A 13,210-nucleotide genomic window follows, 5' to 3' on the forward strand; every position below is an offset into this window, starting at 1 on the left:
TGGTACTTGGGCAATACCTTTCTTAAATTGGCTTGATTGAAGTCGCCAGTTACAATAAACAGGGCATTGAGGTGTTCCATCTCCAGGGTGTTAGTGGTGGAGTACAGCACATTTAGAGCTCCCTCAACTTTTGCTTGTGGTGGTATGCACACAGCAGTTAGTATAGCAGTGGTAAATTCCTGTGGTAGATAGAAGGGGCGGCATTTGATGGGTTGGGGAGCAATGGCTGCATAGGGTTGCAATGTCCATGCACCACAAATTGTTGATTAAAAGCAAATCCCTCCATCCTTTGTTTTTCTATCCATTGTATGGACCGTACAGTGTCCTCGGGTAAGACAATCAGCCTGAAGTGCGCAGTTGGGAATGGATGGGTTGAGGCAAGTTTCTGTGAAGCAGAGTGCATAGCAGTCCCGCAGTTCACGCTGGAAGCTGAGCTGTGAACTGAGTTTGTCCATCTTGTTCTCCAGAGATTGTAATGTAATCTAATCTAATCTAATCATGCTCGGAGTAAACTAGGAATGGGGTCTTGAAACCGCTTAGTCTCAGTCTTACTAGCAGGCCAGCACACTTACCCACTTCCTCACAGGTTTCTTACATTTGAGTGGTCTGGTGGAGTGGATTGTGACTGCTTCCAGTTCAGTGATCCTTCCCTGTAGAGGAGGTACATTGCAGTTCAGTGTATTTTTGCAGAGGGTCTGCTTCGGACCCAGTGTAGCAGGTAATTTATTGTGTGTGTTTTTTTTAACCAGAGGGTGTTTGCTTAGGATCCAGTTGAGAAGTTCCTGGTTTTAGTTGCTGCTCCAGGTTCAGACACCATTTTTGCAGAAGTGTTTGGGCTGCTCTCAAGGAAAGGCTGGACTGCAGATGCTGGAGATCAGAGCTGAAAATGTGTTGCTGGAGTCTCCAGCATCTGCAGTCCTCACTTTCCCCTCGAAGATTTTAACCTACTGCGAATCCTCTTGCAAGGATGCCTTCCTTGAAAAAGCTCTCTTCCTCCGATTCCTGAAGAAGCGCTCATGCCCGAAACGTCAATTCTCCTGCTCCTTGGATGCTGCCTGACCTGCTGCGCTTTTCCAGCAACACATTTTCAGCTCAAGGAAAGGCTGTCAACATTCTCAAAGATCCATCCCTGGATGGACTAAATTATGATGACTGGTTGCAAAACCTTAAAGTCATGGAAGTCAAACTGTATTGCTGAACTATGCTATTATGTGCTTGTACTTCTTTGGCTATCTCCTCGTGGTTCAGAGCATGAATTGCTGTCACCATTGCCGTCCTGCACAATTTGTACTGTATTCAGCACTAAAAGGAATATTTAGAGTTAATTCTTTAACAAACATTGTTGATTATCATATTTTTGTGCTGTTTCTATTCATTTCTTGGAATGTGGTGTTGCTGGCTAGGCCACTATTTGTTACTAATCCATAATTGTCCTTGCGAAGGTGATGTGAGTTGCATTCTTGAGCCGCTTGCAGTCCATTGATGTGGGTACATCAATAATGCTGTTTGGGAGGGAGTTGCTGGATTTTGACCAGTGACAACAGTGGAATGGGAATATAATTCCAAATCAGGATGGTGGTGGTCACCCTCAATCTTTCACCTAAAAATGCATGTTTTACTTTCATGTACCTTATTGGGTGCAAGTGATTAGAGCTGAAACTGTTTGTGTCACAAAAATTTGCAGGAGTTTAAAACATGCTAAAATAGAGCAGACCCTGTGTGTCAAATGTTGCTCATTCACTTTTATCTTGTGTGTATTAGTCAACTCCCGTATGTGGGCTTCAATGGTTGATGTATATGCTGACGTTTGAGGATTCAGTGACCTGCTGCAGCATTTTGGAGATTGTTTCATTAAAATACGTAACTTTACAAAGTTAATGCATTAACATTTGACAAGTAACTGGAAGTTCTTTTTTGTCTCCCACAGTTTACGATGTCTGAATGCTTCAGCAAATAAACTGGAGATACTTCCACCTTCCTGCATGTCTGAAGAAAGCAACAGTGCATTACAGGAGTTGTACCTAACTAATAATTGTCTCACAGATAAATGTGTACCCTTGCTTACTGGTCACACTTGTCTTAAGGTTCTACATCTTGCTTACAACCGACTCCAGAGCTTTCCAGCCAGGTGCGATTCCCCACACCTAACTACAATTTATAGAGAAATTCTCTGTGCAATTCTATCGTTTGAGAATTGTGTTAGTGAAAACTAAGTTGTTTGATGGCCATATGTAAAATTTTATTAAAAGATTGCTGCACTCAGTGGCTATTTATAGAGTACAGTGATTCTCACGAATGCAGTAGCAGACTTAAGTGAATAAGGGAGTAATTTGATGATATAGCAAAGTTAAGGAAGGCTAGGAAGCATTTAGGATGCAGAAACTATTTCCAAGAATGGGCCAGAGATGAGGGACTTTTGCTATGAGCGTAACTTGAAGAAGTAGAACTGTGCTTCTCAGAGAAAATGTAGGTTGAGAAGAGATGTAATTAATATGTTAAAAATCATGCTGGATCTTAAAAGAGTAGATGGGGAGAATATGTACCTATTGACAGGGTTGAGAACCAGAGGATTCCAGTTTATAACAAAAGCATCAGCGAATTAACTATTCAAAGATAACATGAGGTTTTTGTTTTCTGTAGCACTTCTGTTCATGGAATGTGGGCATTGCTGGCTAGCCCAGCATTTATTGGCCTTCCCTAATTGGTAATGAGAGTGTAATGGTGAGCTACAGTTCATGGGGCGTAGGGACAGTCATATTGTTAGTAGGGAGGCAGTTCCTGGATTTTGATCTGGTGATTGAAGGAACAACTATATAGTTCCAGGTCAGGATTGTGTGTAACTTGGAGGGATCTTTGCAGGTGTTCCTATGCATGTGTTGGTTCTAAGACCTTCTAGGTTTTAGAAGTCACAGATTTGAAAGATGTTGGAAGAAGAGCCTTGTTGAGCTACTGTGGTTCATCTTCTAAATGTTAACACCGTACTGGTACTGTGCCTTGGTGCTGAATAGAGTACCAAATAAGTAGCCTGCTTTTGGATGGTATGGAGCTTCTTGAGTGTTATGCACATCCGGCAAGTGGAGAGTCAAGAATTGAATTGTTCTTTTCAGAATTTCCACACTCTTGTAGCTGCAGTATTTATATTGTTGAATTAAATTGTTTATTTGTTGCTTATGTTGTTGGTAATGTAGGATGTGATGGTGGGGGAACGCTACAATAGTAATTCCATTAAATGTCAAGGGGAGATGATTAGATTCTTTCTTGTCAGAGATAGTCTTTGCATTGCACTTGTGTAGCACAAATGTTAATTGTCACTAATCAGCCCATGCCTGAATCTTGTACAGCTCTGGTTGTGTATGAATTTGGCTGCTTCAGTACCTGAAGTCGTGTATGATGTCAAACATTGTGCAGTGAATTTGTTTAGGATCTGGAACGAGAGAGAGGTGGAGACAGGTTCAATCATAGCTTTCAAATGTAAATTGAACAATTACTTGAAAACGAATAATTGCAAAGCTATGTGCCAAGAATCAGGCCGCTGAGCTGGCTAAGTTGCTCTTGCAAAGAACCAACATAGATGCAATGGACTTCTTTAGTGCTGTAATATTTCTTTGATTCTTTTGGAAAAAATCACTGAGTGATGCTAAGCCCAGTCTGGAGCATCTGCAGGCCAGTGGCTAACAACGAACTGTAATTTGAACTTTTTTTTATTTTTCTACTTTTTGCCTAAGATTTTGTACCTAGATACCCTCATACATAAGATGACACCAGGAATGGTGACTTTGTACATTTTTCACTGTACTCCTGTATCCCTGCACTTGAGTACATGTGACAATAAAATGGAATTCTAAAAATAATGAATGGCTGGATGATAAGTGTTCTGTCGCTGAAGATATTATTTACTATGCTCATTTTTTTTTAACTCTTACCAAATGAATAAACAGTAACTCAATATAAATGTAAATCTGATTCATTTTTCAGAGATGAGCTTATGTTCAATAGTGGCTCAGTTAGTACTTCTGAGTAATAAGAATACAGTTTCAAGTCCCAATCCAGAATGCGAGCAAAAAACTGGAGACTGACGTCCTGACCAATATTTACCCTCCAATTGATTCTCAAGTAAATTCCGTGTCTGGTCATTATCATAGTTCTGTATGTGGGACTTTGCTGAGCATAAATTCCCTGCAATGTTTCCTGCATTATGACAATAACTACACTTAAAGAATTATTTTTTTGATGTAAAGTGCACTGTGATAGGTGATCTTGAAAAGTGCTACATAAATACAGTTCTTTCTATCTGCATGTGAACAGATTCCTGTAACCCACTTTGCCAATGAAAATGTATTTTTTCCACTGGCCACATGCTGAAGATTTTTCATTGAAGTGACTTGTGTGAACACAGCAAGTTGTCTAGATGTGGCTATAGAGTTGGTAGTAAGGGAGTATGACTCTAACCATTTCTCCACTCTTGGAAATTAATAGCTCTTGTAATTGTTTTCATCTATGTAGCTTTCCCAAGAAAGTTTTATTCTCCCAGGCCATAAACCTTTGGTGTTTGATCACTGATCACAGATCCCTGGAAACAGACCCTTCAGCCCAAAACGTCCATACTGACCCTCTGAAGAATAACCCACTCAGACTCATTCCCCTACCCTATATTTACCCCTGACAAATGCACCTAACCTATATATCCCTGAACACTATGGGCAATTTAGTATGGCCAGTTCAATCTTTGGATTGTGGCAGGAAACTAGAGAACCTGGAGGAAACCCACACAGACATGGGGAGAATGTGCAAACTCCACACAGACAGTCGTCTGAAGCTGGAATCGAACTTGGGTCCCTGGCACTGTGAGGCAGCAGTACTAACCACTGAGCCACAGTGTCACTGATATAGAAGCAGTGTTTTGATATTGCATCTCGTACAGATCCAGAAGTACATTGTTAATTGGAGGCAACATGCTTGCCTTTCCTCTGATGATGAGTGATGAAGTTTATATTAATATGTATGAAATCTTTCACAGTAAAATGGCAAAACTCGAAGAACTGGAAGAAATCGATCTAAGTGGGAACAAACTGAAAACCATTCCAACTACCATTACGAACTGCAAGCGGATGCACACTGTCATTGCACATTCTAACTGTATTGAAGTCTTCCCTGAAGTGATGCAACTCTCTGAAATTAAGGCAAGAAAATACATCCAACTCCTGATATCTATAAAACATTTTTTAAAAATGACAATGAAAATTCTGATTTAATATATAAATTGCTGGAAAACCCCAGCAGATCTAGCAGCATCTGTGGAGAGAAGGCAGAGTTAACATTTATGATTTGGATGCGAGCATAAGAGGTATAGTTAGTATGTTTGCAGATGACACCAAAATTGGAGGTGTAGTGGACAGCAAAGAAGATTACCTTAGGTTACAACAGGATCTGGAGCAGATGGGCCAATGGGCCGAGAAGTGGCAGGTGAAGTTTAATTCAGATAAATGTGAGGTGCTGCATTTTGAGAAAGCAAATCTTAGCAGGACGTATATACTTAATGGTAAAGTCCTAGAGAGTTTTGTTGAACAAAGAGACTTTGGAGTGCAAGTTCATAGCTTCTTGAAAGTGGAGTCGCAGGTAGATAGGATAGTGAAGAAGGCGCTTGGTATGCTTTCTTTTATTGGTCAGAGTATTGAGTACAGGAGTTGGAAGGTCATGTTGCTGCTGTACAGGACATTGGTTAGGCCACTGTTGGAATATTGTGTGCAATTCTGGTCAGTTTCCTATCGGAATGATGTTGTGATACTTGAAAGGGTTCAGAAAAGATTTACAAGGATGTTGCCAAGGTTGGAGGATTTGAGCTATAGGGAGAGGCTGAACGGGCTGGGGCTGTTTTCCCTGGAGCATTGGAGGCTGAGGGGTGACCTTATAGAAGGGCATGGATATAATAAATAGACAAAGTCTTTTCCCTGGGGTCGGGGAGTCCAGGTTTAGGGTGAGAGGGGAGAGATATAAAAGGGACCTAAGGGGCAACTTTTTTATACAAAGTAATACATGTATGCAATGAGCTGCCAGAGGAAGTGGTGGGGGCTGGTACAATTGCAACATTTAAAAGGCATTTGGATGGGTATATGAATAGGAAGGGTTTGGAGGGATATGGGCCGGGTGCTGGCAGGTGGGACTAGATTGGGTTGGGATATCTGGTCAGCATGGACGAGTTGGGCCGAAGGGTCTGTTTCCATGCTGTACATCTCTATGACTCGATAACTGTTTTTTCGTCCCTTTTTTGGAGCTCTGAAGGTGGGGTCACTGGACCGAAAATATTAATTCTGTTTTCTGTGCACAGACATTGCCAAACCTGCGCTTTTCCAGTGATTTCTATTTTTGTTTCTGGATTTTTCAGCATCCACAGTTCTTTGTTTTTTTTTGCTGATTTAATAATTGGTATCTGAAAAGCTGACATTGTGAATGTTTTGTACAATATATTCCAGATTTTTAAATTATGTGTTGTTGACTCTGGTCTGTACCAGTATGACATGGTTAGAAGAGAAAAAATTAGAAATTTTAATAATGGGAATATGTTATTAACTTTAAACCTAAACTATTTTTATTAACTTAAACCAACTTTACCTTCCTTCTCACGATATCCTTTAATCTCTTACCAACACTAAGAACTGTATATTGTTCCTGTTTAATATGGCCTTCACTGGTCATTTCTCTATTATCCCCTAACATAAAGGTTCAGTTTACTTTCTTAATTCCAATTAAGTGATAACCGATTGTATTAGAACCCATTGCTGAACCCACAGCAGGTTTCCTGAACCTAACTTTCTCTTCTATCCCAGAAACCGCACCAGGTTTCAAGCACTGATTCTCTGTTATGTTCATCAGGTTCTTTTGTTGTTTCAATTTAGGGAAACAAAAGAAAAATGCACAATTCTTAGCTGCGAGAGTGCATTGAAAGTAACAACATCTGTTACGTTGAGAATATAATTTAGACAGTTCAGTTCAAGCTGTTAACACGGATTTGAAATATTGAGGCTGGATTATGTTATGGGCTCTCAACATAATGGTCTAATATTAGTCCTTAACATCCATTATTGTCAGTGATTACGAGACTGAACTGAAACATTTGATTAAATGAGTATTTTGAATGTGCTGCAATCTGAAATGTTACAAATGTGAATGGAATTGGTTATTCTTAATTTAAAAGAAGCCCTCACTGTTTAGATCTCTGAAATCTGCATCTAGATGCTTAAGTAGGTCAATTCACAGAATTAGAAAAAGTGATTTGCCTGGATCAAATAAAGCAAAAGCATATTTTAGGAGAACATTATTCTTTAGTTGCCAGGAAGACCATTGATAAATTCATATTCCATCTAAATTAGATTTCTTTAGAGGAAACAAATTTATTGCTTGGGCAATTAAATCAAGGATCAAATTTATGATGGATTTCGGTATAGGCGTTTTTTTTTAATTTCAGTTACTTATTTATTGTAAATTTACAAATCCTTTTGCCTACTTTTGCAAATAGAATAATATTTTTAGTTTCCATTCTTGTAATGCTTGTGATCAAGACTTTGAAGCTTTGACAATGGTAGATATTTTCTATATGAGTGTGCACAAGTAAGATGATACTCAGGAATTAGGTCAAAACCAGTTACTTGCACTTAGGGAATTGGTATGTACAGTTGAGAGCTTTAACTCAGAAATATGCTGTACATTCCTTTTTTGTGATAACTGCCTTTTTGGGAGTCTGTTGAACCAGAAATAAATTTGTTAACTCACCCGTACAGTCAGAAGCAAAAGAAAGAAAGAAAGCTTAGGTGCTCACGGTTTCTGCAAGAGTACATTTCATAATTCTCCTGGATTTTTGCCTGAGGCAGTAGTTAACAGAATCTTGCATAACACTGTAAGTATGGGAAACAGGAGGTTGATGAACTGGAATCCAGCCAAACCTATTGCCTGTGTACTTCTTTCTGTAGTGCGTTGACCTGAGCTGTAATGAGTTGACCGAGATCACGTTGCCTGAAAATCTGCCACTGAAACTGCAAGAACTAGACCTGACTGGAAATCCCAGGCTGGTCCTGGATCACAAAACTTTGGAGCTGCTGAAGTAGGCAATCATTATATCCATTTAATATTGTGTCAGCAATCAATCTTGTTCTGCTGTGCAGGTTTCTGTGGCACGTGGTGAACGCAGCCTTCGAACATCAGATTTTACTGAATGTTTAAATCATTAATCATCACTCAAGCATGAGAAAAGAATGCAATCAACCAGGACAGAGCTTAATAACTTAATATTTCTATATTTGCAAATACTAGATGCATTGAAGGTGATTTAATTAATTTTATAGATCTAAAAAAACAGAATTCTGTTTCATTATCAGGTATCTGGATTGTTTTAAAAAGAAAGTACCCTTTTAAATACCACAGCCCAGATTTGCATAGCTCTCTCTGGAACAGAAACTGTAAGCTGAATTTTAAAATGGCAGAGATGACATGATTGCAGAATTTCCAACCCCATCACTGACATCTCCAGTTTTTCTTGACGTGGGTTAAGTTTTCAGGTCCAAGTCAACAGAATCTAGATTCAGAAACCTTTGAAAAGTTACAGTCTACAGGTCTTACCCATGTCCCCTTATAGCATCATACAATACAGAAGAGGCTCTTTGGCCCATCAAGGTTATTCTAGGTATCACCATAAATATCCTACTACCTACGTTAATCCCACTTCCCTGCAGTAGGCCCATACCCTTGAATATTATGACATGTGACCTCACCCCCAATGGCTGTCATACCCACCATGCTAACACATGGCACTTCAGTGCTTAAAAATGCATGAAGAATGAGGTTTAACTGAGAGCTCAGATTCTCATATGTGGTTTTGTTTTGCTCATACAGCTTGTAAGAAGGGAAGTATTTGCCTGGTTGACAGTTTGTGATAATATATTTAGCCTTTTTTCCCCTAGTCAAATGCTTTATCAACATTTTTCCTACCAAAATGAATAATAGTTGTTTTCTTTGTCGTCCACACATGTAATTGTTACCAAATGATTGTTAATTCTGCACAGTATGTACACTGGGTGAATTGGCATTAATTGGCATGGAGTATGAGGAGCTATTTGGAGAGGGCAGGCACAACGAGTTGGCATGGGAATTAAATGGTTGCTGAGGGGCTAGAGGGCCTAACATATAAGCAAACCACTGAGACAAGGTCAAGTGAAAAAAGAAAAATTTCTTAAACATTCCAATCTGCTTCTGAGGTGAAATTGAGTTTAACAGCGAAAGTTCTGTTGGAAAAAAGTCTGGTTCGTTGAGAAATATTCTGACCACAGAATGATTCCATGACAAAATTCCATGCTTGAAAATACTTGCGTTGTGGGAATACAACAAGAGATATTATAGCAGATGTAAAAAAAAATGTAGTTTTAAAAATTCACCTGAGTCAAGAATTCATCTTTATTCAGTAAGAAATGCATAAAATTGAGATAGAAATAGTATAAACAGTTATAAACCAGAGCACTTGTCTTCCATTATAACTTGTAAGTCAATAAGGCTGATTGAACTGCTTGATTTTGCAAAGATAATTTATTTTTGTATCTTTCTTGTATCAAATACCAATACTAATGATTGAGATCTGACCTCTGTGATAAAATGATAGAAAATGTTGCATCAGTAGTGTATTAATATCACTAACACACTACTGATGTAAAGTAGAACAGTGTGTGTGTTTTGATTGTTTTGTCCCAATTTCTGTAGAATTTCTAATTTACATTTTCATCATTATGCTTATCATTATGAAACGTCTTTCGGAATCCTAATGAAATGTTGCCACTGGAATTAAGAAGCATTCAGACATTTAAAACAAGTAAAATGATGATGTGCTTGTTCATACATTTTGATATTTTCTATCAACCTGTTCAGAGATGTTATGACACTCCTCTGAAGCAGGTGGGACTTGAACCATACAAGTTGTCTAATAGATTTCTCCTTTCTTCTCAAATCTCCTGTATCCGCACCACTTATTCCAGTAACATGCGTTGCTTCAAGATAGATCAGTCCTCCACATCGTTTACTGTTGGTGAGGCTTCCAGTGCACCAGCTGTGTGGAGTCACGGTTACGTAGAAGCTTCTGGAGTGAAAAACAGGTATGTCTAGGTTGCGATAGTTGCAGGGAAAAGGAAATCTGCATTCTGTAAAGAATCTTTTTCATCTGCTCTGAGAGGTTCTCGTGTGAAAGTCAGTTAAAAGAAGTTTGGTTCTTCCAATAATTTGCAACCATCGAGGCTAGGTTCTGTCTGTTATGATCTGATCTGTTTGCAAAAGATTCTTTCATTTGTTTGTGCTGTTGCTAGGATACAGGAAGGAACTGACAGTTACATCTGTATAAGATCCCGATGTCTTCAGAAGTAAAGAGCTACAGTCTAAATGGATCCTGACAAATTGAAAGGCTTCTTTTTTTGTCTGAAAGTTTACAAAAGAATTGAAAAGAATGACAGAAATGAAAGTGACCTCAGAAAATTAATATTCAAGGAATTTAATTTATAGAACAGAGTTTAAGTGACCATGGCAGTTCCTAAAAATGCTGCATTACCTTTGTTAAAATGAATGTAGTTAGCATTTTTAAGCATCAGGCTGCCTTAAGTAATTAGAGGATTTATTATGCAGTGATGGAGGGTGATATACACTCTTCTATAAAGATTTTACATGAGATTTTATACATTACAATTAAACTATTCCCTGCATATTTTAAGATCAACCTGAGTGGGTGTTTTGAGATGGTGTAGCTATTCTTATAAAGTTGCACAATCTGTATTTTAATCATGGACATTTCCTGGAAGTCTCATTAAACCAACTGAAAAAGTAGGATTTTTTTTAAAAGAAAAAGTATTGTGGTGAAAACTAACGGTAAACTTGTTTTCTCTATTTAAAACTCAGGTTGTGTGTAGCTGCCTTGTCGGTGAATAATTTTTGTGATAATAGAGAGGCTCTCTATGGAGTATTTGATGGTGACCGGAATGTAGAAGTGCCCTATCTCCTGCAGTGCACCATGAGTGATGTTTTGGCAGAGGAACTGCAGAAATCGAGGAGTGATGAGGAATACATGACTAACACTTTCCTGGTCATGCAGAGGTGAGTAAAATCATTGGGAATCTGTTTCATCATAATGTGTTATACCTATTTAGTTTTAGTGTTCCAATTTAATACCAGTCCATTTGAATAGAGAAATTTAGTGGATTATCTGGTATCACTTGATCAGTTGAGTTAGCTTGGCTCACCTTAATTGGGGATAACTTTGTGGATGTGATATGATGCAGCCTTCATGAATATTCTGTTTGCCTATATCTTTAATTAATAGTGATTTAAATTTAAAAAGATGCAAACCTGAAATCCAAATTTTCATTTTCTTTCACTTGTAAACGAGGAAGTGTTTCCTTTTTTAAAAAATATTGAACATTTAACATTCTTTATTCTTCACTCTGTAATGTTTTTATTAAATGAATGGATTATAATTAAGTTTACAACATGGATGTAGTGCAATGTCTGGCTTCATATGTTAAGAGGGAGTAATTAATTAATTTTCTCTCAGATCGTCCCTCAGTTCCTGTATTTAAGGAGGATAGAATATGTCCAGGGAATTACAAACCAGTCAGCTTAACATTAGTGTAGGAAAAGGATTGAAATCCTAGAAATAAGAAATAAAATTATGAATAGTCACCATTAATTTTAAAAGGGAGAATCTTGTTTGACCATCTTTTTTGAATTTTTGGCATTGTGATGCAATCAATATAATTTATTTAGATTTTCAAATGACCTAAAGTGCCCCATAATAAAATAAGAAATAATGTGACAGAATATGAAGTCAGGGGATAGGTGGCAGAATGGATAGCAAGCTGGCTTCAAGATAGAAAGCAGAGAGTGGGAATAAAAGATACTTATTCCACAGAAAGTGCTAACAGCTGTTTTAAGAGCGATGGTCACAATAGTTTTGAACAGTTTAGACTTTGATGTTAAAAGTCCCGATTTCTAAATTTGCTGATGTGGTCAATATTGAGGTGTGTGACTAAATTACAGGAGAATTTTAAAAAGCTTGCAGACTGGGCAAACAGTTGTCAAATGTCATGTAACGCAGATAAATGTGAAGTAGTACATTTTGGTAGAAAGAATATGGAAGTTGCATTGTACTTGAAAGTACCAGGTGGGGTACTGGAACAAATGTATCTTGGTGTGCAAATACGTCAATGGCTAAAGGTGATGCCACAAATTAGCAAGTTCATAAAAAGCAATTTAAGCACTACTGGAAGGATGGAATTAAATAGGAGTTATGCTTTAGTAGAAGTATATCTCACAGTAGAAGACATTACCAGCATGCACCACCCATTGTGTGAAAATGTTGCCCTTCAGGTCCCTTTTAAATCTTGCCCGTCTGACCTATGCCCTCTAGTTTTGGACTCTCCTACCATGGTGAAAAGACCTTGGCTATTCACCCTATCTATGACGCTCATGATTTCATAAACTTCAATAAGGTTCCCCCTTAGCCTCTGATGCTTCAGGAATAATAGTTCCAGCTTATTCAACCTCTCGTTATTGCTCAGACCGTCCAACCCTGGCAACATCCCTTAAATCTTTCCTGAACTGTTTAAAGCATCACAGCATCCTTCCGAGAGCAGGGAGACCAAAATTGAATGCAGTATTCCAAAAATTGGCCTAACCCATGTCCTGTATATCCACAAGGTAACCTCCCAACTCCGATACTCAATGTTCTGACCAATAAAGGCAAGCATACCAAATGCCACCTTCACTATCCTATCTACCTGTTACTCCACTTCCAAAGAACTATGAACCAAGGTCTCTTTGTTTAGCCACACTCTTCAGGAGCTTACCATTAAATGTATGAGTCCTTTCCAAAATGCAACACCTCACATTTATCTAAATTAAACTTCATCTGCCACTACTCAGCCCATTGGCCAATCTAATCAAGATCCTGTTGTACTCTGAGGTAACCTTCTTTTCGACCTACTACTACCAGCCTAATTCTTGGTAGGAAGGGGTTTGACTAATGAGTTGTTGTATCTGTGGAATTCTATACCACAGGGGGCTATTGTCATAAGTATATCCAAATAGATACATTTTTAATCAGTAAGGATATGAGGAACAGGAAGGAAAGTAGAGTTGAGGATTATCAGATCAGCCATGATTTCATTGAAAGGCCTACTTCTGCTCCTAT

The 13,210-nt window shown here is 38.4% G+C and overlaps 1 protein-coding gene across 1 annotated transcript in view; it reads left to right on the forward strand.

Annotated features, from left to right (window-relative positions):
* The window catches only part of phlpp1 (PH domain and leucine rich repeat protein phosphatase 1), a 207,600-nt gene that overhangs the window by 177,771 nt on the left and 16,619 nt on the right, over positions 1 to 13,210 (forward strand). The window contains exons 11-15 of the mRNA XM_043719602.2: positions 1,928 to 2,128; positions 5,018 to 5,180; positions 7,965 to 8,095; positions 10,014 to 10,130; positions 10,921 to 11,115. Coding sequence (XP_043575537.2) covers positions 1,928 to 2,128; positions 5,018 to 5,180; positions 7,965 to 8,095; positions 10,014 to 10,130; positions 10,921 to 11,115 — 807 coding nt within the window. The remainder of the gene's footprint in view (positions 1 to 1,927; positions 2,129 to 5,017; positions 5,181 to 7,964; positions 8,096 to 10,013; positions 10,131 to 10,920; positions 11,116 to 13,210) is intronic.

This window comes from Chiloscyllium plagiosum, unplaced genomic scaffold (assembly GCF_037043375.1).
Source record: "Chiloscyllium plagiosum isolate Xiang-an unplaced genomic scaffold, Cpla_swu_hap1 HiC_scaffold_34, whole genome shotgun sequence".
In the NCBI taxonomy this organism is placed as follows: Eukaryota; Metazoa; Chordata; class Chondrichthyes; order Orectolobiformes; family Hemiscylliidae; genus Chiloscyllium; species Chiloscyllium plagiosum.